The sequence below is a fragment of the Genypterus blacodes genome, unplaced genomic scaffold, assembly GCF_046128005.1.
Source record: "Genypterus blacodes isolate CSIRO-AG114 ecotype Tasmania unplaced genomic scaffold, CSIRO-AGI_Gbla_v1 ptg000117l_1, whole genome shotgun sequence".
Classification (NCBI taxonomy): Eukaryota; Metazoa; Chordata; class Actinopteri; order Ophidiiformes; family Ophidiidae; genus Genypterus; species Genypterus blacodes.
In genome coordinates, this window is record NW_027466920.1 from 328,416 (window position 1) to 349,389 (window position 20,974).

The window sequence follows — 20,974 nt, forward strand, 5'->3', positions numbered from 1 at the left end:
GCCATTTCCCGTGCTGCCAAACCATGAAAGAGCAGATCTCCACCTCCGTGTTGCCAAGTGCACAGTTTGCTGAATAACTCTACGGACTCAGCGCCGAGTTTACCCGGCGATTTGTCGACTTTGAAGCCAAGAAATGTAAGTTTGGACTGCTTAGTAATCAGTTTGCAGTTGACGTGGAACGCGCACTTACCAACCTCCAAATGGAGCTGATTGAACTTCAGTGACGCTCAAAGTCAAAGTATGACCTGTTTCCTCGTTTCATCCCCGACACAATTCCCCAACTCCGTCCCCAAGCTGCCCAAATGCTCTCTATGTTCGGCAGCACGTATCTGTGTGCATCAGAGTGAAGCAAACTGAGCCTCTGAGTCTTTATGCACTTTTGTCTTGCTACTCCAAGGCATGGACTGTGAATAGTTGAATTGTTGGATTTTCATTGAAGGAAATTATATTGTTTTGGTTGTCTTGTGGAAAAAAAAGTTTGCTATTGAAAATGAACTTGAAAGGTTACAGATAGAGAGAGGCATAGTATTTTCTTTTATTTATTTAAAAAAAAAAAACAAGTAACGAATGCCACTGGTGTATCTCTTATTTGAATATCCATTTGTCATGTGTTTTAAGATATAAGATAAGATAAGATAATCCTTTATTCGTGCCGCAACGGGGACATTCACATGTTACAGCAGCAAAGTGAATAACGCAAAGCAATAAAGGGCATTAAGATAAAATAAGAGCCTATTTATAATATTAAGCTGTGCTTGTTCCAGATTGAATGTTTAAGCTAAACTTCAGTATGTTTCCAAATGAAAAGGTGATCATCATATATCTAGAGAGAAGGGAAAACATGCACAACTGTAGTCCATTTTTCAAGAAATATGGAGTCTGGCCCGCGACTGAGTCCCAGTTTTGTATTTTGGCCCTCTGTGTAGTTGAGTTTGACACCCCTGTCTAACACAGACGTTAGAATCATATTGGAGCTAAACTACATCAGAGCAAAGGTGTGTGTACATGTTGCAAGGAAACACCAACGGCACTACATTTTTCCCCGATGCGTCTTCTCCTCCGTCCTCACAGGTCAGACGCTGACCAGGAAAGTTGGAACTGAGGTCACGCTTCACCCCGGACCACCTGCTGGGAGCGAAGTCATCAGAAGTGGGGAGTGGGCGTTTACCGGGGCGTCTGGAAGCTTGTTAGTCCTGGACTGGGACGCCGCTGGGGTTACAGTCTACCAAGGTTTCAAAGGTACAACCAGACGTAAACAGCGAATGAATGAATGAAGGGGTCGAGGGGGTCACAGGGGGTCAGGATTCCCTCTGAGGTTTGTTTTTGTGTTTCTAACCTTCACCCGTGTGTTTGAAGATCGATGTGAGCTCAACAGAACCACAGGGGTCCTGATGATCAAAGCTCTGACTCTGGAGGACAGCGGCGTGTACAAGGCAGAGATCAACAACAAGGGCGCCGGCAGCACTCATGTCTCGGTCCTGTGTAAGTGGGGGAATCACGGTGTGGAGGCTGGAGGTTGTGTGTTTGAATGTTTTTAACCCTTTAATTCTCTCTAACAACAACAGCTCCTGTCCCTAAACCTACCGTGTCTGAGTCATGTGACCTGGCATTAACACGCTGCGTGCTGACCTGTGATGGAGACACTACACACGCAGAACCGGTCACCTACGACTGGAGCTCAGGTGACCGGGCGTCCATCTCCTCGCTCAAGAAGCTCCACATAACTCAGGTGTGTGTGTGTGTGTGTGTGTGTGTGTGTGTGTGTGTGTGTGTGTGTGTGTGTGTGTGTGTGTGTGTGTGTGTGTGTGTGTGTGTGTGTGTGTGTGTGTGTGTGTGTGTGTGTGTGTGTGTGTTAAGCGGTGATGAATGATTCTGAGGTCACTTTGACTCTTTCTAGGAGGAACACGGTGATGATGGTGAGTTCAGCTGTGTTGTGAAGAACGATGTCAGCGAGGAAAGAAGCGAACGCATCGCCAACCCGTTTAAAACGACAAGTGAGTTATGGCGCTCAGTGTGGTGCAGTCTGGAGTCTGAATATCTTTGTGTGCTTGTTGTTATTAACCTGCTCATTATTGTTGATGTTGAAGACGACCTGTCTGTCGGGATCGGTACCAGGATCGGGACCAGGATCGGGATCGGATTCGGGGTCGCGGTCTTCTTGTCAGTCGCGGTGTTGGCAGTCGCATTTTTCCTATACAAGCGTAGAACAGGTGAGAAGCCAGGAAGTACTGTGTTTACATTATTCGGCACATTCATCTTTTTAGGTTTTGGTCATATTTGGTGATGTTTCTGTGACGTTTGTCTGAGTGGAGTTTCTCTAGTCCTCTGAGGTCGGTCAGGCGTTGCTGACGATATAGAAAATGTGGTTGATGTAGACAATTTGGTCAAGCCGAAAGTCATCGATAATGAACTCAATGGCCCTCAGGCACCTGCAGAAAGGAAGACTCCAGGTAAACGCTCTGCCATAGGACCAAACAAACAAACAAACAAACATGAGTGAAGCTAAACCAAGAGGAATGAGGATTGAAGCACAGAGCAGTGAGCTAAAACTGTGGCACTTCTTCTTCTTTTTCTCTGATGTAGACGATGTTAATGTTACGGCGATACACTGCTGGTGCTGTTTAGGTGACGCCACTCATTCCTCCTCTGCTGAGGAAACCAACAGACTGAGATGAGATGAGACGTGTTCCACACTGGGAGAACACTGGGATATCAGAGCCACTGTTGTTTTTAACATGCACAGACGAAGGTCGCCATCCTCATCAATCACTTTGTTGGCCTGTTAGAATGGCTTTGGATAGTTGTGCAAAAGCCACTGAGCAGTGTTCCACTTTCATCATCTGTCCATCACATCTCATTTGAATGTGTGAATGTGTGCGTCTTCACACACGCTCCCAGGCCGAGGCAAAGGCCTGGAATGATCACCGCTATCCTGTTCTATGTTTTTACCTTTTTGGTTGCTTCTTACTGCAGCAGACCTCTGCTCTACCTTCCCCAATAGCTGAGGATGGTAGAGCAGTGGTCTGGGAATATGAAGGTCTCCTAGTTGGATTCTGGGCCTGATGAAGTGTCATTGAGCAACACACTGTGTAACTCCTCCAGCTTGTGAGTGAGTGAGATGTCACTGTGAAGCACTTTGGATAAATGTGATAAATAAGTGCCATGTATTCTGTTCTAGTCAAAACATTAGGTAGGACTTTAGTGTAACTTGTTCTTCTATGATTGTGGTTGTGCTGCACATTGTCCACTCGATGGCGCCAAATATCAACTTAACCAGGTTGACCCAAAGGCCTGTAAGTTATCTGAACCTGATGTTTCAACTGTGTGGACGCATCTTATATCAGTCCATCATGACCTGTGTGAGAGTGTGTATTTGTATAGATTAAGGCTTTTTAATACATCTATTTGTACCTTTTAAACTGCTTTTTAAAATATATTTGAATTCGAGAACTAAATGGTCTTTTGTCCTTTATGAAACCTAACATCAACCTTATAAATGTTCACTGAGTGAGTTTTTATTCCCAGGGTGGAACAGATGAAGAGATCTGACCACAAGAGAGGAGAGAGGGAGTTTAGACACGTACACACAACCTATTCCGAGGGAAAACACACACACACACACACACACACCCAGCCAATCCCTCTATCTTCACCTCCTGGATGGATGGAGATGAAGTGGTAAACGACAGGAAGAAGGGAAAACACTTTGTCAGGTGACCTCTGACATTTTGGCTCCTCCCCTCTCTCGCTCTGCAACTTTTGTGTGTGTGTGATTTTAGAATCTACCCCTATCTTCGTCGTCCGCGGCCCTTCCGACTTTGTAGAGTGGAAATTCTCGATCACTAAGCTCACAATGGAAGCATTAACATTTGTTTGCCACATTACCACCAAAAATCGACAAAGTAACAAGCAGGTGGATTTTACTTTATTAATGTAACATTTCCCAGCAGCCTGAGGCACAGTCACATCCAGGCCCGGTATCTGGCGACATCTAGCGGGCATAATGCGAGGTGACAATTACACCAACCTTATTTGCAAATTCTGAGGCATTTCCCGGTCTGAATGACTAAAAAGTGAACGTGTATCAGGTAAAGGTTGTTTTAGAGTTAGAGTTTGGGTTATATGACCTATAAATTGTGTTTAAAAACTGTGGCTGAGACACGTTTATGAAAGTTGGGAATGGTAACGTCGTGTGTGTGTGTGTGTGTGTGTGTGTGTGTGTGTGTGTGTGTGTGTGTGTGTGTGTGTGTGTGTGTGTGTGTGTGTGTGTGTGTGTGTGTGTGTGTGTGTGTGTGTGTGTGTGTGATTGTTTAAGCGGTGATGAATGATTCTGAGATCATTTTAACTCTTTCTAGGAGAAACATGGTGATGATGGTGAGTTCAGCTGTGTTGTGAAGAACGATGTCAGCGAGGAAAGAAGCGAACGCATCGCCAACCCGTTTAAAACGACAAGTGAGTTATGGCGCTCAGTGTGGTGCAGTCTGGAGTCTGAATATCTTTGTGTGCTTGTTGTTATTAACCTGCTCATTATTGTTGATGTTGAAGACGACCTGTCTGTCGGGATCGAGACCAGGATCGGGATCAGGATCGGGATCGGATTCGGGGTCGCGGTCTTCTTGTCAGTCGCGGTGTTGGCAGTCGCATTTTTCCTATACAAGCGTAGAACAGGTGAGAAGCCAGGAAGTACTGTGTTTACATTATTCGGCACATTCATCTTTTTAGGTTTTGGTCATATTTGGTGATGTTTCTGTGACGTTTGTCTGAGTGGAGTTTCTCTAGTCCTCTTACTCTAAAAACAAAAGCATTGGCTCAACAAAGAAAATTAACGCAACAGTTTGCATCAATCTTTTTGAGTTACGACAACTTCTAATGAAATTATGTTTAACCAACAAACTACATTGAGTTAGGGGAAATAGCATTTCCGCTACAATCAAACGTATTTTAATTACCGCTTACTTAATAATTTGGTAGCATTAACACAAGTTTTAAAGTTGATTACTCAAAAAATTTAGTTGTATCAACTAGTTTTTCCAAACTGTAAGTTTTATCACAATAGTAACCAAAGTCCAATTTACAATACAAATATCTCACCTAACATAGACATAAAAGCAACATTGGATGAAATGAGCAAATGAATTTAGATTACACAATGTAGTTGACAGTTACACAAATAAGCAATTAATCATGATTTTCCTCCCCACAGCACAAATGAAAAGCCCTCTCTAGCTGAGCAGATTTGTCAAATGAAACTTTATCATTCTTCACTGTTATGCTAAAATAAAGGGTTGGATGGCCAAATTACACTGCTAAATATGACTAGCGTTAGCTACATATAGTAGTACAACATATTCCATCAACTGTATTAGCAGGTGTAGCCTAACGTCTGTGCATGGGTCCACTATTGGTCATATTACAATTGAGAATATGCCCAAATACATTGCTTTAGTAGAATTTATTTGTAAATGAAATTATAGTCACCTTGAAAATTTCCTTTGTTACTTATTTCTTCAGCTACAGGTCCTCTAACACACAGTCTTAACTGTCTGAATTTGTCCAGGCATGTTACGTGGGGGGGAGGGGACTTGAACTCAAGGTGGAGAAAAATTAAGTTACCAAGCCAATTTCATTAAGTTACTACAACTTGAATTTTGTTTTGAATCAATTAACGCAGAAATTTGAGTCTAAATTACACACAATATTAAGTTGATGTAATTACCAACATTATTATGTAAACACAACTCATCAAAATAATGTTTGCAACTTAAAAAATTGATCTAAATCAATAAATTAGAATTTTTATCTTGCAACCATGCATCTAATTAATTGGTGGTAAAACGTCCCCTGAATTACTTTTTAGAGGTCGGTCAGGCGTTGCTGACGATAAAGAAAATGTGGTTGATGTAGACAATTTGGTCAAGCCGAAAGTCATCGATAATGAACTCAATGGCCCTCAGGCACCTGCAGAAAGGAAGACTCCAGGTAAACGCTCTGCCATAGGACCAAACAAACAAACAAACAAACATGAGTGAAGCTAAACCAAGAGGAATGAGGATTGAAGCACAGAGCAGTGAGCTAAAACTGTGGCACTTCTTCTTCTTTTTCTCTGATGTAGACGATGTTAATGTTACGGCGATACACTGCTGGTGCTGTTTAGGTGACGCCACTCATTCCTCCTCTGCTGAGGAAACCAACAGACTGAGATGAGATGAGACGTGTTTCACACTGGGAGAACACTGGGATATCAGAGCCACTGTTGTTTTAACATGCACAGACAAAGGTCGCCATCCTCATCAATCACTTTGTTGGCCTGATAGAATGACTTTGGAGAGTTGTGCAAAAGCCACTGAGCAGTGTTCCACTTTCATCATCTGTCCATCACATCTCATTTGAATGTGTGAATGTGTGCGTCTTCACACACGCTCCCAGGCCGAGGCTAAGGCCTGGAATGATCACCGCTATCCTGTTCTATGTTTTTACCTTTTTGGTTGCTTCTTACTGCAGCAGACCTCTGCTCTACCTTCCCCAATAGCTGAGGATGGTAGAGCAGTGGTCTGGGAATATGAAGGTCTCCTAGTTGGATTCTGGGCCTGATGAAGTGTCATTGAGCAACACACTGTGTAACTCCTCCAGCTTGTGAGTGAGTGAGATGTCACTGTGAAGCACTTTGGATAAATGTGATAAATAAGTGCCATGTATTCTGTTCTAGTCAAAACATTAGGTAGGACTTTAGTGTAACTTGTTCTTCTATGATTGTGGTTGTGCTGCACATTGTCCACTCGATGGCGCCAAATATCAACTTAACCAGGTTGACCCAAAGGCCTGTAAATTATCTGAACCTGATGTTTCAACTGTGTGGACGCATCTTATATCAGTCCATCATGACCTGTGTGAGAGTGTGTATTTGTATAGATTAAGGCTTTTTAATACATCTATTTGTACCTTTTAAGCTGCTTTTTGAAATATATTTGAATACGAGAACTAAATGGTCTTTTGTCCTGTATGAAACCTAACATCAACCTTATAAATGTTCACTGAGTGAGTTTTTATTCCCAGGGTGGAACAGATGAAGAGATCTGACCACAAGAGAGACACACAACCTATTCTGAGAGAAAACGCACACACCCACAGCCCATCCCCCTATCTTCACGGGCGCGGCAGTAGCTCAGTCCATAGGGATTCAGCTTGGGAACCGGAGGGTCGCCGGTTCGAGTCCCGTATGGACCAAGTAAGTGGACAGGTAGCCGGTGAGTTGCCAGTTTCAGTCCAGGGCACTGCCGAGGTGCACGTGAGCAAGGCCGAACCGAACCCCCAACTGCTCCATGGGCGCCGTATAATGGCTGCCCTGCACCCCCTCTGTAATGCACGTGTTTGTGTGTGTGTGGTTAAGATAAATTTCAATTGTGTGCGATTTGCTGTGAATTGCATGCAAAACGACGTTTAATAAAGTATCTTAGTATCACCTCCTGGGTGGATGGAGATGAAGTGGTGAACGACGAGAAGATGGAAAAAGATCAGAACACTTCGTCAGGTGACCTCTGACATTTTGGCTCCTCCTCTGCAACGTTTGTGTGTGTAATTTTAGAATCTACCCTCATCTTCGTCGTCCGCGGCCCTTGTGCACTTTGTAGAGTGGAAATTCTCGATCACAGAGCTCACAATGGAAGCATTAACATTTTTTTTGCCACGTAACCACTAAGAATCTACAAAGTAACAAGCAGGTGGATTTTACTTTATTAATGTAACATTTCCCAGCAGCCTGAGGCACAGTCACATCCAGGCCCGGTATCTGGCGACATCTAGCGGGAAAAACGCAAAGTGACACCAACCTTATTTGCAAATCATGAGGCATTTCCCGGTCTGAATGACTAAAAAGTGAACATGTATCAGGTAAAGGTTGTTTTAGAGTTAGAGTTTGGGTTATATGACCTATAAATTGTGGATAAAAACGTTGGCTGAGACACGTTTATGAAAGTTGGGAATAGTAACGTCATGACGTGCGTGTGTGTGTGTGAGTGACTTCGGCACCGCGCGCGCCTGTTCAGTAAACATAGTGAAGTAATGTGACGTTCATATTTATAAGAAAAAAGTCAAATAGTTGTTATTTATTTTGTTCATATAGAAAGAGGTAACGGAACATTTTATTTTTTAAATGTTCGAATGACGTCGTTGTTCTGAAGTTGTTCTTTACTTTCGCTTTCATACAGGAAGTAGGTGTTAGCTAGTTTCCTACTGCTCTACATTTTTGTGCGCGACCACGGAGTCAAAAAGACGGAGATGATGATAATGGAGATGAGGATTACTATCGCGCTCCTTTTAATCAGCGCGCGGTACAGCGCGGGTAAGCAGCTAATATTGATTCAAAGTAGAATAGAGTAGATCAGTGTGTGTTTGTGTGTATGAGTGATAAGGGAGTGTGTGTTGCATATTATGTGTGTGTGTAAGAGCAGGAACTCTAATATTGACGCTAAATACAGAGATAGAGGTCAAACAGGGTGCCTCGTCTCAAAATGTTGCATATTCATGTAAATGTGCAGAAAATAAGAAATCTAAAGGGTAAACTGATGTCAATACACCCTTAAGGAGATTAGTTTACTTCTTTAAGGTGCGTTTAAGGCATTTGAGAGCTAACAGAAATCAAGGCGTTGCCCCTTCGGCTAAATAAGTGCAGAAGAAGAAAAGGAAGGAGAAAAAAAAAGGAACTGAATGGTTCAGATCCCAACGTGAGTCCTCCAGTCTAACACAGACGTTTGAATCATATTAGAGCTAAACTGTACACCAGAGCAAAGGTGTGTGTGATCAAAGTGTGTACTTATTGGGAGTAAACACCAACGGCACCTCTGAGGTTGACACTCTCTGGCTCAGAACGTATCAATCAACCAGGAGGAGCAAATCTAAATAGTGGAGTCACTTTTTTCCCCGATGGGTCTTCTCCTTCATCCTCACAGTTCAGACGCTGACCACGAAAGTAGGAGCTGAGGTCACGCTTCACCCCGGACCACCTGCTGGGAACGAAGTCATCAGAAGTGGGGAGTGGGCGTTTACCGGGGCGTCTGGAAGCTTGTTAGTCGTGGACTGGGACGCTGATGGGGTTACAGTCTACGAACGTTTCAAAGGTACAACCAGACGTAAACGGTGAATGAATGAATGAATGAATGAAGGGGTTGAGGGGGTCACGGGGGGTCAGGATTCCCTCTGAGGTTTGTTTTGTGTTTCACCCGTGTTTGAAGATCGATGTGAGCTCAACAGAACCACAGGGGTCCTGATGATCAAAGCTCTGACTCTGGAGGACAGCGGCATGTACAAGGCGGAGATCAACAACAAGGGCGCCGGCAGCACTCATGTCTCGGTCCTGTGTAAGTGGGGGAATCACGGTGTGGAGGCTGGAGGTTGTGTGTTTGAATGTTTTTAACCCTTTAATTCTCTCTAACAACAGCTGCTCCTGTCCCTAAACCTACCGTGTCCGGGTCATGTCACCTGGCATTTACACGCTGCGTGCTGACCTGTGATGGAGACACTACACACGCAGAACCGGTCACCTACGACTGGAGCTCAGGTGACCGGGCGTCCATCTCCTCGCTCAAGACGCTCCACATAACTCAGGTGTGTGTGTGTGTGTGTGTGTGTGTTTAAGCGGTGATGAATGATTCTGAGATCATTTTAACTCTTTCTAGGAGAAACATGGTGATGATGGTGAGTTCAGCTGTGTTGTGAAGAACGATGTCAGCGAGGAAAGAAGCGAACGCATCGTCAACCCGTTTAAAAGGCTGAGTGAGTTATGGCGCTCAGTGTGGTGCAGTCTGGAGTCTGAATATCTTTGTGTGCTTGATGTTATTAACCTGCTCATTATTGTTGATGTTGAAGACGTCCTGTCTTTCGAGATCGGATTCCTGGTCGGATTCTTTGTCGGGGTCCTGGTCCTCTTGTTAGTCGTGGCAGTTGCATTTTTCCTATGCAAGTGTAGAACAGGTGAGAAGCCAGGAAGCATTGTGTTTACATTATTTGGCACATTCATCTTTTTAGGTTTTGGTCATATTTGGTGATGTTTCTGTGACATTTGTTTGAGTGGAGTTTCTCTAGTCCGCTTAGGTTGGTTCGGCGTTCCTGACAAACCAGAAAATGTGGTTGATGTAGACAATCAGGTCCAGCCGAAAGTCATCGATAATGAACTCAATGGCCCTCAGGCACCTGCAGAAAGGAAGACTCCAGGTAAACGCTCTGCCAAAGGACCAAACAAACAAACAAACAAACATGAGTGAAGCTAAACCAAGAGGAATGAGGATTGAAGCACAGAGCAGTGAGCTAAAACTGTGGCACTTCTTCTATTGTTTCACAGAGAACTTCCCATTGCTGGAGAGCCCAACAGGAGAGCCAACAGGAGGCCCAAGCGGCGGGCCAACAGGAGAGCCAATCAGAGGACCAGATGCAGAAGATGATCCAGGGAATGTAGACAAATCCTCAGACAGAGAGAGAGTCTAACAATATAGAGAGAACACCATCCAAAGCACACCAGGAGGTTAGAAACATCATTTGTGTGTTTGTATTTGTCAAACTAAAGGCTTAAGATCCGGTAGTGGACAGCAGATGTAGCTGTGTGTCAGAGCCCCAAGCCAAAGGATCTGAAGTGAGAAGTGAAGTGGAATGTTTTTCTCTGATGTAGACGATGTTAATGTTACGGCGATACACTGCTGGTGCTGTTTAGGTGACGCCACTCATTCCTCCTCTGCTGAGGAAACCAACAGACTGAGATGAGATGAGACGTGTTCCACACTGGGAGAACACTGGGATATCAGAGCCACTGTTGTTTTAACATGCACAGACGAAGGTCGCCATCCTCATCAATCACTTTGTTGGCCTGATAGAATGACTTTGGAGAGTTGTGCAAAAGCCACTGAGCAGTGTTCCACTTTCATCATCTGTCCATCACATCTCATTTGAATGTGTGAATGTGTGCGTCTTCACACACGCTCCCAGGCCGAGGCTAAGGCCTGGAATGATCACCGCTATCCTGTTGTTTTTACCTTTTTGGTTGCTTCTTACTGCAGCAGACCTCTGCTCTACCTTCCCCAATAGCTGAGGATGGTAGAGCAGTGGTTTGGGAATATGAAGGTCTCCTAGTTGGATTCTGGGCCTGCTGAAGTGTCGTTGAGCAACACACTGAGTAACTGCTCTGCATAACATTGTATCCTTATTAACTTTAAGGAAAACTAAAAAAAAAAAGAAAAACAATTGATTTTACTATACTCTACCAAACATTTGTCAACCAACTCATTTAGCCATTTGATACTGAAAAATAAACTAAAATAAAATGAATAAATAATTAATTAAATTGATCAGCACCATGACCTCAGGAGCACAACATATTAAACACTTTCACTTACAAAACGAAAATGAAAAAAACATTGTGCTGTTTTTTTTTTAAACAAAATGATCAAGTCAGGATTAATGGCTACAATGAGCCAGACACGTTTTGCACTGCACAACTTTACGAAGTGGAGTTTGAAGCATGATACTGCAACTCTCAGCTCTATAGCTTTCGGGAGACTTTTGTCTGTTTCATTATCTCCGTCTCTCTCTGCCTTTCTTTTCATCCCAGTTAGTATTTTTCCACTGTGTTTTCTGTCCTGACTCCGGCTCTGTTGTGTGTGTGTGTGTGTGTCTGTCTGTGTGCGCGCGCGCGCGCGTGCGTGCGCATGCTCGGTGCAAACCACCACAGCAGAGGAGCTAATACTTCCTGCATGCTCTAATAATGAGAGTAAATGGCAAACTACACGTAGGCGTGAAAGCGCCACTGCAATGAAAAAGCAAACGGTAGTTTCGCCGTGCATGTTCCCCGGGGTCACACGCGCCCCCCTGGCATTTTACCGCGCCCCCCTATTTGAGAAGCACTGCTTTAGTGTAACTTGTTCTTCTATGATTGTGGTTGTGCTGCACATTGTCCACTCGATGGCGCCAAAGGCCTGTAAGTTATCTGAACCTGATGTTTCAACTGTGTGGACGCATCTTATATCAGTCCATCATGACCTGTGTGAGAGTGTGTATTTGTATAGATTAAGGCTTTTTAATACATCTATTTGTACCTTTTAAGCTGCTTTTTAGGTTATATTCGAGAACAAAATGGTCTTTTGTCCTTTATGAAACCTAACATCAACCTTATAAATGTTCACTGAGTGAGTTTTTATTCCCAGGGTGGAACAGATGAAGAGGTCTGACCACAAGAGAGGAGAGAGGGAGTTTAGACACGTACACACAACTTCCAACGCCCATCCCTCCATCTTCACATCCATCCCTGCTCTGTGGTGCACAACAGAAAGAAGGGACAAGATCAAAACATTTCTTTGTAAGGTGACCTCTGACATTTTGGCTCCTCCCCTCTCTCCCTGCAACCTGCAAACACGCTGGGAGAAACAACAAGGGATTCTGGGAAAGACGGGAGGAGGGCTTTAAAAAAAAAGAATACAAACAACATCTGTGTGTGTGTCTGTGTGTGTTAGACAGAAGGAGGAGCACGTGTAATCAAGTCCCTGCTGTTTCTTGAATATTTGATCATATGATTTTAGCCTGATATTTCCTGTTTTACTTTATAATCTCTTTATCTTCGTCGTGCACTTTCTCGAGTTTAAATTCTCGATCACTAAGCTTTTTTTGCCAGGACAAACGGTGGATTCCCTTCCATGTATTTAGAAAATATTTTTTTTACCATAATTGTAACTTTCATGTAAACAATTCATCTTGTTTTTAATTTGAAAGCTGTTGATTAAAGAGAAGGAAGTTGATTCCAAAAAAATTACTTTGACTCCATAGTATATAGTGTGTGTGTGTGTGTGTGTGTGTGTCACATGTTGCACTGTATAAATATTTCATTACGTTTGATGATCAGGAGCAGATGTGGAGCAACGTGAAAAAGGCTCCCTGATGAGTACACACACACACACACACACAGCTGCTAGAGGGCAGAGTCGTACCGTATTTTCTCTCCTACACACAATAATTAATTGAAACAATGGAGATGTCTTATCTAACTCAGTCATGCCCTGAAGACAAAATGTAATAATCTCTATGCTTCTATCAAGTAATAATCAAAGTGCTCTTAAGGCATTACATCATCTCCATAAACTATCAATAATCCAGATTTTTACAGATTTAAACTTGTCTGCATACACTTGCAATGTCCACCGCAATACATCACTCATTTGAGGCCATGTGTGTGATTTATTTACAACTTGTGTGTGCATATGTGTATGTGTGTTCTTCTGCCTCATTGACCTTGCTGACATTGGCTCACTGAGTGTAATAATGCACAGAGGGCTTTAGCGGCAGATGTGCATGTATGTAAATCACAAAGGATCTCACACACACACACACACACACGGGGACGTCATGACAGATGTGGTTAGATGCTGTCACATCACTGGGTCGCCCCTAGCAACGATCTGCCCTGCCCTCTGTCCTGACCCTTTCAACTAATCTGTGATCTTTGACTCCTTCACTCTCTCACTTCCTCTCCCATTGGCTCACGTTTTATATTTCACCTACTTTACGAAATAGACATCTGCCTTTGTGTGTGTGTGTTTGTGTGTGTGTGTGTGTGTTTGTGTGATGGAATTCCACTAAGCCAACCCCTATAGTTAACACAGGCAGCATGTGTTCAGCTGTGCTCCCTCCACATGTCAGTCACATACACACACACACACACACAAACGCACACACACATACACAGCTGCTCAATGTGAGGCCCATATGTTTAGTTGGTCCTAATTAACTGATGCCTCTAATTAGTGGCAGGTTAACCAAAGAGACTGTATCCGTGTGTGTGTGTGTGTGTTTGTGTGTGCACAGATAGATACATTTACTTCTCTCGCTCTCTCTCTCTCTCTCCCTGTTGTGTTCCATAAAACATGAACTTGGCCCACTTGTAAGAAATCACAGGCTCCAATTAGAACCTAAACACACTACACACGCACACACACACACACACACACACACGGTATAATGTAATGTCTCTCTGGAGATTTGGGACAAGCATCATGGAAACAGTGCAGCCTGTAATGGGGGAAGGGACACACATGCACACACACACACACATTCACACACACACACAGTGTGTGCATTCATAATTGCTTGCAACAAAAATACACACATAAAATGGATACAATGTACCTCAAAGTGACTTTTCAGCAAAAAATAGCAGTATGTGTGTGTCTGTGTGTGTGTGAGAGAGAGAGAGATGAGTGAGAAAACAGAGAGGACAGAAACCCAAATACACTTTGTTCCTTTGCTAAAAACATCTTTTGCCACGCCTCCTATCTGGTTGCCATGGTTACCACCTATCATAAACACAACACACACACACTCATGGCCCCATTAGCAACTTCGCCACGGTAGCCTGGTAGAAAAATCCCCAAACTGAATTAATCGCCCAGCTCTCAGGCAGGCAGCAATTCTTAGTTCCCTTCTTCAAATACACGCTTAAAAACACGCTAAGGTTTGACGCACACATGGCTTTCTGAGACGTTGTAGTGTGTGTGATAGACGCCAAGATCAAAACTGTGGAGAAATCTGGTCAAAACAAACTGTGGAGCCAAGAGGTTTGATCACATTTTGCTGTCAAAAATGGGGCAGCAGACTCTGAGCAACACTAACAACCCCAGGAGCGGGGACTTTGAAACAGAAATGGTTGCTTTCTGACGCGGGAAAACGTGAATCAAGGATACAAATAAGCACAATCAACACAGTCAGCTAGAAGAGGACAAATCTCTGAGAATTGAATGTTAATTATCTGCAGAGTAAGTAAGCTGTTATTAAGTAGACGATGTTGCGTAATGCGACGCATGTGCTTATCGTTAACATGCATGCATCACTAAAAGGCAGAAAGTGGCAGCAGGGAACGTTGTGTTATGTAATACCGCATCCCTGCAAACACGCCGCAGCAACCCATGTGCTTGTCTCACTGATGAGATTTAAGTGTGTTTGTGTGTGTGTGTGTGTGTGTGTGTGTGTGTGTGTGTGTGTGTGTGTGTGTGTGTGTGTTTGCATCCAACAGCTCTGACTGGCAGGCTGCTTTTAGCAAAATGTCAGCTGCCCCACACCATATGACACGCTGTGCTGCTGCTGCTGCTATTTGTGTGTATGTGTGTTTGTGCGACTCCATCCACACCAGTGTGTGTGTGTGATGGAGTGACAGACGGATGGAAGGAGAGCTGGAAGCTGGGAGCAGGACATCAATATTGCGTAATGTCATAAGACATTAAGGTTTCATCATATTAAAGTGTAGATAGATAGATGTGTGTGTGCGTGTGTGTCTGTGTGTGTCTGCGTGTGTGTGTAAATGTGTGTGTCTGCACGTGTGTGTGTCTTTGTGTGTGTGTGCGTATATGTCTGCTTTTGTGCGTGTGGTTCTGTGTGTGTGTGTGCGTGCGTGTCTGTCTGTCTGTGTATGTCAGCCCAGCCCACTACAGTCAATCCATCTCTCTGGCACTGTCATCGTTAAGAAGTGCAGCTTGTTCCCCCAGGAGCGAAGAGATCCATCCATGCTCCTTTGTGTGTGTCTGTGTGTGTGTGTGTGTGTCTGTGTGTCTGTGTCTTTGTGTGTGTGTGTGTGTGTGTGTGTGTGGGTGCTGAAATTTTCAAGCAAGGCCACAATTCATTTTTTCTGGAAAAGAAGCTCAGGGGGGATCTGGAAATATTTGACTCTGCCTCCAGCATTATGTTGGCCCCAAGAGGCTCCCAGTGCAAATCCATCCCCATTCCTCTGTGTGTGTGTGTTTGTGTGTGTGTCTGCACGGTGATCTTTTCTGCTTTCTCCTTGTTAAGCTCCGCCCCTGAGGGCCCTTCAGCCTGACTCCCGTTTGCCAAGGATGAAAGAAACAAGAAGCACAGATATGTCAGGATGTGAACCCTACATGTGAGTCTGCCATCTTAAACTCAACTCAACAAAACCACACACACACACACACACACACACACACACACACACACACACACACATACACACACACACACACACACACACACACACATTCTTCTAGATCGTGTAACAAGCCTTGTTGCTAGGCAACACTGGGCTATGTCAGAATGTCTCTCCATGAACGATCAAAACTCTGAATACAATGTATATGTGAGTGTGTGTGTGTCCATAAGTGTCTGTGTGTGTGTGTGTGACCTCTTGACCTCTTGACCTTGCCACCACGCTGAAAAAGCTTGACATTATTCCAAAAGGATGCTGTTCTGTTAAACGTGTGAGTGTGTGTGTGTGTGTGTTTGCTCAGATCAGACATAAATCAGTGTACATTGATTTATAATTGATATTTTGCCGATATTTGCCGATCATTTTGAATTTCGCCAAGCGGGGCAAGGATATGCGAGTGCGTGTGTGTGTGTGTGAGTGTGGTTAGTTGCTACAGCATGGACACAGGGCACCCACATACGAGAGAGGAGCTCATGTTTGGGTGTAAACACAGAACCACAGCTCCTCTCTACCCGCTCCATCTGAAATACGTGCACGCGCACACACACACACACACACGCACACGCACGCAGGCACGCACGCACGCACGCACGCACGCACGCACGCACGCACGCACGCACGCACGCACGCACGCACGCACGCACGCACGCATAATCAGAGTCCAGTTTCTCAGATGAGTGGATGATTCAGTCCAATAGGAGGTGGTGTTGCTTTGGAGTTTGCAGGCTTCATAAACCAACATGTGTGTGTGTGAAGGAGGGGGTCATGTTAGTCACTGTAGAGTTGTGTTTGTCGTGTGTGTGTGTGTGTGTGTGTGTGTGTGTGATAGACTATTAAAGGACTCTTTCTGTTTCCCCCTGTCTCTCAACAACAGAACTCTCCCTCTCTCTCTCCTCTCTCTTTCTCTCTCTCTCCATAACAGTCTTCATATCTCTGTTCACCGTTGGGTCCACAGAGGGGCCTGTCTCTCTCTCTCTCTCCCTCTGAGTGTGTGTGTGTGTGTGTGTACTAGTAGTTTTCCATGAAGCAAGGTTGTGAGGGCCCCAGGGGAAAGTCTGCACAGAGGGGAGGAGTCAGCAAAGGAATCCTATGAGTGTGTATGAGTGTGTAAATGTGTGTGTGTGTGTGTGTGTGTGTGCTATGATAATGAAGAGAAAAGGAAAGGAAGCGAGCCACAGGTGTATTGTGTCTGTGTCTGTGTGTGTGTGAGTGAATGAACACCGATTGGTCAATAGCAGTAGAGCGGAAAACTCCAACTTAGCTATGTGTGTGTGTGTGTGTGTGTGTGTGTGTGTGTGTGTGTGGTGGTGACGGGAAATGAAGTGCTGATGCTCAATTGTGAGGTCATTCGCACCACACACACACACACACACAGAACGGGAAGCCACTGCTGCTGTGACTTATGATCAGCGAGGAAACTTCTGTAACATTAGCAGAAGTGACAAGAGAGAGAGAGAGAGAGAGAGAGAGAGAGAGAGAGAGAGAGAGAGAGAGACAAGGAGATCATTTGTTTCTAGGATGCCGGTGTCCGTGTCCTTCCCAAGGACGACATGCCACCGCTGTCATGTGAGGCAGCTCCTCCTCTCTCTGCTCCGCTCCTCCTCCTCCCTCTGTCCTTCCTCCTCTCTCTGCTCCGCTCCTCCTCCTCCCTCTGTCCTTCCTCGTCTCATACTTTCTCTCAACTTCTTTCCACCCCTCCCCCCACCCTCCAGCCGCTGCGATCGCCGCTTTCTCCCTCCGACTGGGTGACCTTTGACCCACATAGCATGTAGACGTCGCGGGGCCGGAAGAGATGAAACCAGCGGCGCTTTGGGAATGGCAGTTGCCGGCTGGGCTTTTATTGTGAAAATCCACACATACTGTAGCTATGACTCAAACAACACAGCTGAGCCTGAGTGTGAACACACAGTGACTCACAGCATCGTGACAGAATGTATTTTTAAACACGCAAAGATGTTGAGTCGTCTGTCAGCGTGGAATCAGAAGGTAGAATCCACAAGAAAGGCTGCGAGCTGATTGGCTGGTGGGCAGGCGGGACGCCGTCCAGATAGGAGCCTGTTATAGTTTGGCCTGATTGTGGCGCTCTAACCTACACTTTTATGTTTTGGCCTATACATTTTGAACCATAGGTCATAGAATCAAAATTATTTTTACCCAGAATGCCTTGGGTCTTTTCACATGAGGGCCCAAACTGGATTTTCTGCCATTTTGACTTTTTTCCAAAATGTTTTTCTGCATCTGCACCCACAATTTTTGGTTATGCTCCCCAAATTTTACAAATAAAATACTTGGATCCAGCTGGACAAAGGCTTTATCTTTGTTTTTTGATATATCTAACTGTGTGTGTGTCTGTGTGTGTGTGTGTGTATGAAGATCACAATTTACAGTGGATATATTCTTTTTTTTCACTAACAATCTCACATCAGACCCATGCATAATCAGAAAGTACACCCGTATCTCTGCTGTCCTTTATCGGTCTCTGCAGGTCATTATGACAGTCCGGCTCATTGTTCCTCCCTCAGGCTGAATGTTGATTTTTTGATAACGCCGCCTTTCAGAGAGAAGAATCGGTGAGGCAGAGACAGTGGAGCAACACCTTCTACTTATCAGCTGAGAGTGAGTTTACGACCTGCAGGAATTTGCAGCTTTGGGAGGTGATTTCGACACACTGACTCAGAGGTGACACCTGACCTTTGACCCCAGACTGACCCCCCCTCCCTGCAGACATACGATCGAGCGTACGATTGACTCGGATATCGACGAATCGCGATGCATTTCACTTTCTATCTTGTCAAAATTATGAAAATTGTCACCTTGAAGGACATCAGCCGTTCCCTTACTGCTTAAACATGAAGAATTTCCTAAATGTCATCATTATTTCATCACTCTGGCTGAAGGAGTGGACTTTAAAGAAATGAGTCAACTGTCGTGAAGAAACATAAAGTAGCAGAGATGACGTCACGGTGATTTAGTTGGATTGATGGGATTGCTGAGGGAATGAATGCAGAGTGTAAGCACCAGCTAACAGTTCTGACCCACATACCTTTGGGAATAAGTCACTGCTCCAAGTAAGATTTTGGGAACATTTTGTGCACTCACAGTGTCAACACTCTTCCTCCTCAGGGACTCCAACCATTCAACCACCATTCAACCATCAACTACCTGGTTTTTCTCAAATGACCTCCTTCATCTCAGCAGGGACGGGAAAGCCTCCTGAGTTTCCTTTAAGTCTGTTCCCAAAAGGTGGAAAATTCCTCTATGTGGCACAGCGAGCTCTTTCTTTTCTTCTTTCTTTCTTTCTTTCTTTCTTTCTTTCTTTCTTTCTTTCTTTCTTTCTCATTTCCCGGAGAATCACCTCACTTCTTCCTTGTTCCTGCTTTCCAACGACAAACACTTCTTGACTAAAACACATATTGTAAGATAACACATAAATAAGCATACATGTCCTCTCACTACTACACATCCGTATTCGTGCCGTCGTTAATTAGAGCATAAACAGTTGTGATGTGCGTTTGTATGTGTTCAATCGTTAATTTTTTGGATATAGACTGGACTTAGTCTGCCAAATTAGCCTAAAGGGACACACATCATTATTACAGCATTTTTTATTTCTGGGCTTTTCAGTTTTGTGCTCCTTGTGGTACTACGTGACTGAATGTGTTACCGTGTGTGTGTGTGTGTGTGTGTGTGTATATGAGTGTGTCAGACGTTGAGTGAGCAGAGACAGTGGGTCTTTGTTGCCATTGCCAGGGTTTTGGATCAGCCAGACTAACAGTGACACACACACACGCACACACACACACACACACACTCTCTCTCCTTTTTACTCTTTTCATGCTGCTTAATGATGAATAGTAAAAGAGTTCAAACTATTATTATGTACGTGCATTCTCACTCCACCGTTTTACATCTTCAACCACCAAAGTGTGACAATCTTATTTTCCCACCATGGACATGCACCATCATTACTCAAATACTAACACTCATACCAGCAATACAAACAATAACAACAATCAGAAGCAGATAAACACACCTTTCGTCCTCTGTTTCCCTCTTTGACTCTCTCCATCTCTCATTCCTCTAATTGCAGCTGTAATTCCCTGTCAGATTAGAGGGATGAGCGCAGTGTGTGTGTGTGTGTGTGTGTGTGGTCTGAGAGTACGATGCATATCTGTGAGATTACTCTATCCCTATTAGCGTCGCAGGGGTTGAAAGTGATATGAATCCAAATCTATAGGGACATTTCCTGGCACTAGGAGTCGATACAGCAGAATGTATCTATACTAATGTGTTTAATATTGTTTTTAAAATATATTTGCTTGTACTTGTAGTTCTGGTATCCTCTTCGGTCCGGGCTGGCGGTGAAAAGGCCTTTCTGGAAAATGTTTGGGCCCATGAATAGCTGTGACCTGGCTGCCATGTCCCTCTCACAGTGTGTATCTATGCCATACATGGTGAAGAAGCTCAGTTTCTGTGTTCTGTAACCACATATGGCAACACTCAGACTCAGCTCAAAGACGGTAGTATTTCATGCAAATTTAATGATTAATCGAAGTAATAATTTCCCAAAGGAGTGTCACAGGCTTCTTGTTATGCTTAATTTATTTATTTAGGGCAGACAGTGAGGGTGAATCTTCATTTATTTACATGCAAAGCTGCGACAAAGAGAGCAGGCAAGTAAGAGCGTAAAAACAGGAATACCTCTGAATGAAAGTGATCATGTTGTTGCTGTGATAAGACTGATATCCAGGACAGATTTCCACATGTTCCAGATGTTACATATCACACCTGCCCCACAAATCTTACACACATACACCAGGTACAACATGTGTAGATATGCGGCTCTACATTGATAACAGTTCACTTATTTGTAGATTGTTAAATGCATGCACACCAATACTACTACACTACAAATATAGATATGTTTTACACACGAGTCATGTTTATTTGAGGTTAATCCGTATTTGAAGTGATGGCGTTAGTTTGGTGCTTTTTTTACATTGCAACTGA

At 44.1% G+C, this 20,974-nt stretch overlaps 1 protein-coding gene and 1 long non-coding RNA gene across 10 annotated transcripts in view; both read left to right on the forward strand.

Moving 5' to 3' along the window:
• Positions 1 to 12,787, forward strand: part of LOC143009796 (cell adhesion molecule CEACAM1-like) — a 23,767-nt gene extending 10,980 nt beyond the window's left edge. For 2 of the 9 annotated variants that reach the window (XM_076161870.1, XM_076161876.1), the window contains exons 6-12: positions 1,072 to 1,239; positions 1,357 to 1,482; positions 9,434 to 9,600; positions 9,672 to 9,768; positions 9,862 to 9,966; positions 10,078 to 10,206; positions 10,334 to 12,787. In XM_076161870.1, the coding sequence (XP_076017985.1) occupies positions 1,072 to 1,239; positions 1,357 to 1,482; positions 9,434 to 9,600; positions 9,672 to 9,768; positions 9,862 to 9,966; positions 10,078 to 10,206; positions 10,334 to 10,476 (935 nt within the window). In that variant the 3' untranslated portion in view covers positions 10,477 to 12,787. Of the gene's footprint in view, positions 1 to 1,071; positions 1,240 to 1,356; positions 1,483 to 1,565; positions 1,730 to 1,897; positions 2,008 to 2,087; positions 2,451 to 2,583; positions 3,456 to 9,433; positions 9,601 to 9,671; positions 9,769 to 9,861; positions 9,967 to 10,077; positions 10,207 to 10,333 lie in introns of those variants that run through there. The other 7 variants (XM_076161871.1, XR_012964726.1, XM_076161873.1 and 4 more) reach the window with 7 other exon arrangements.
• On the forward strand, positions 5,364 to 6,838 carry LOC143009798 (uncharacterized). Its single transcript, XR_012964727.1, has 2 exons — positions 5,364 to 5,979; positions 6,113 to 6,838. It is a non-coding gene; the product is annotated as an uncharacterized LOC143009798 (long non-coding RNA).
• Positions 12,788 to 20,974: the final 8,187 nt, after the last annotated feature.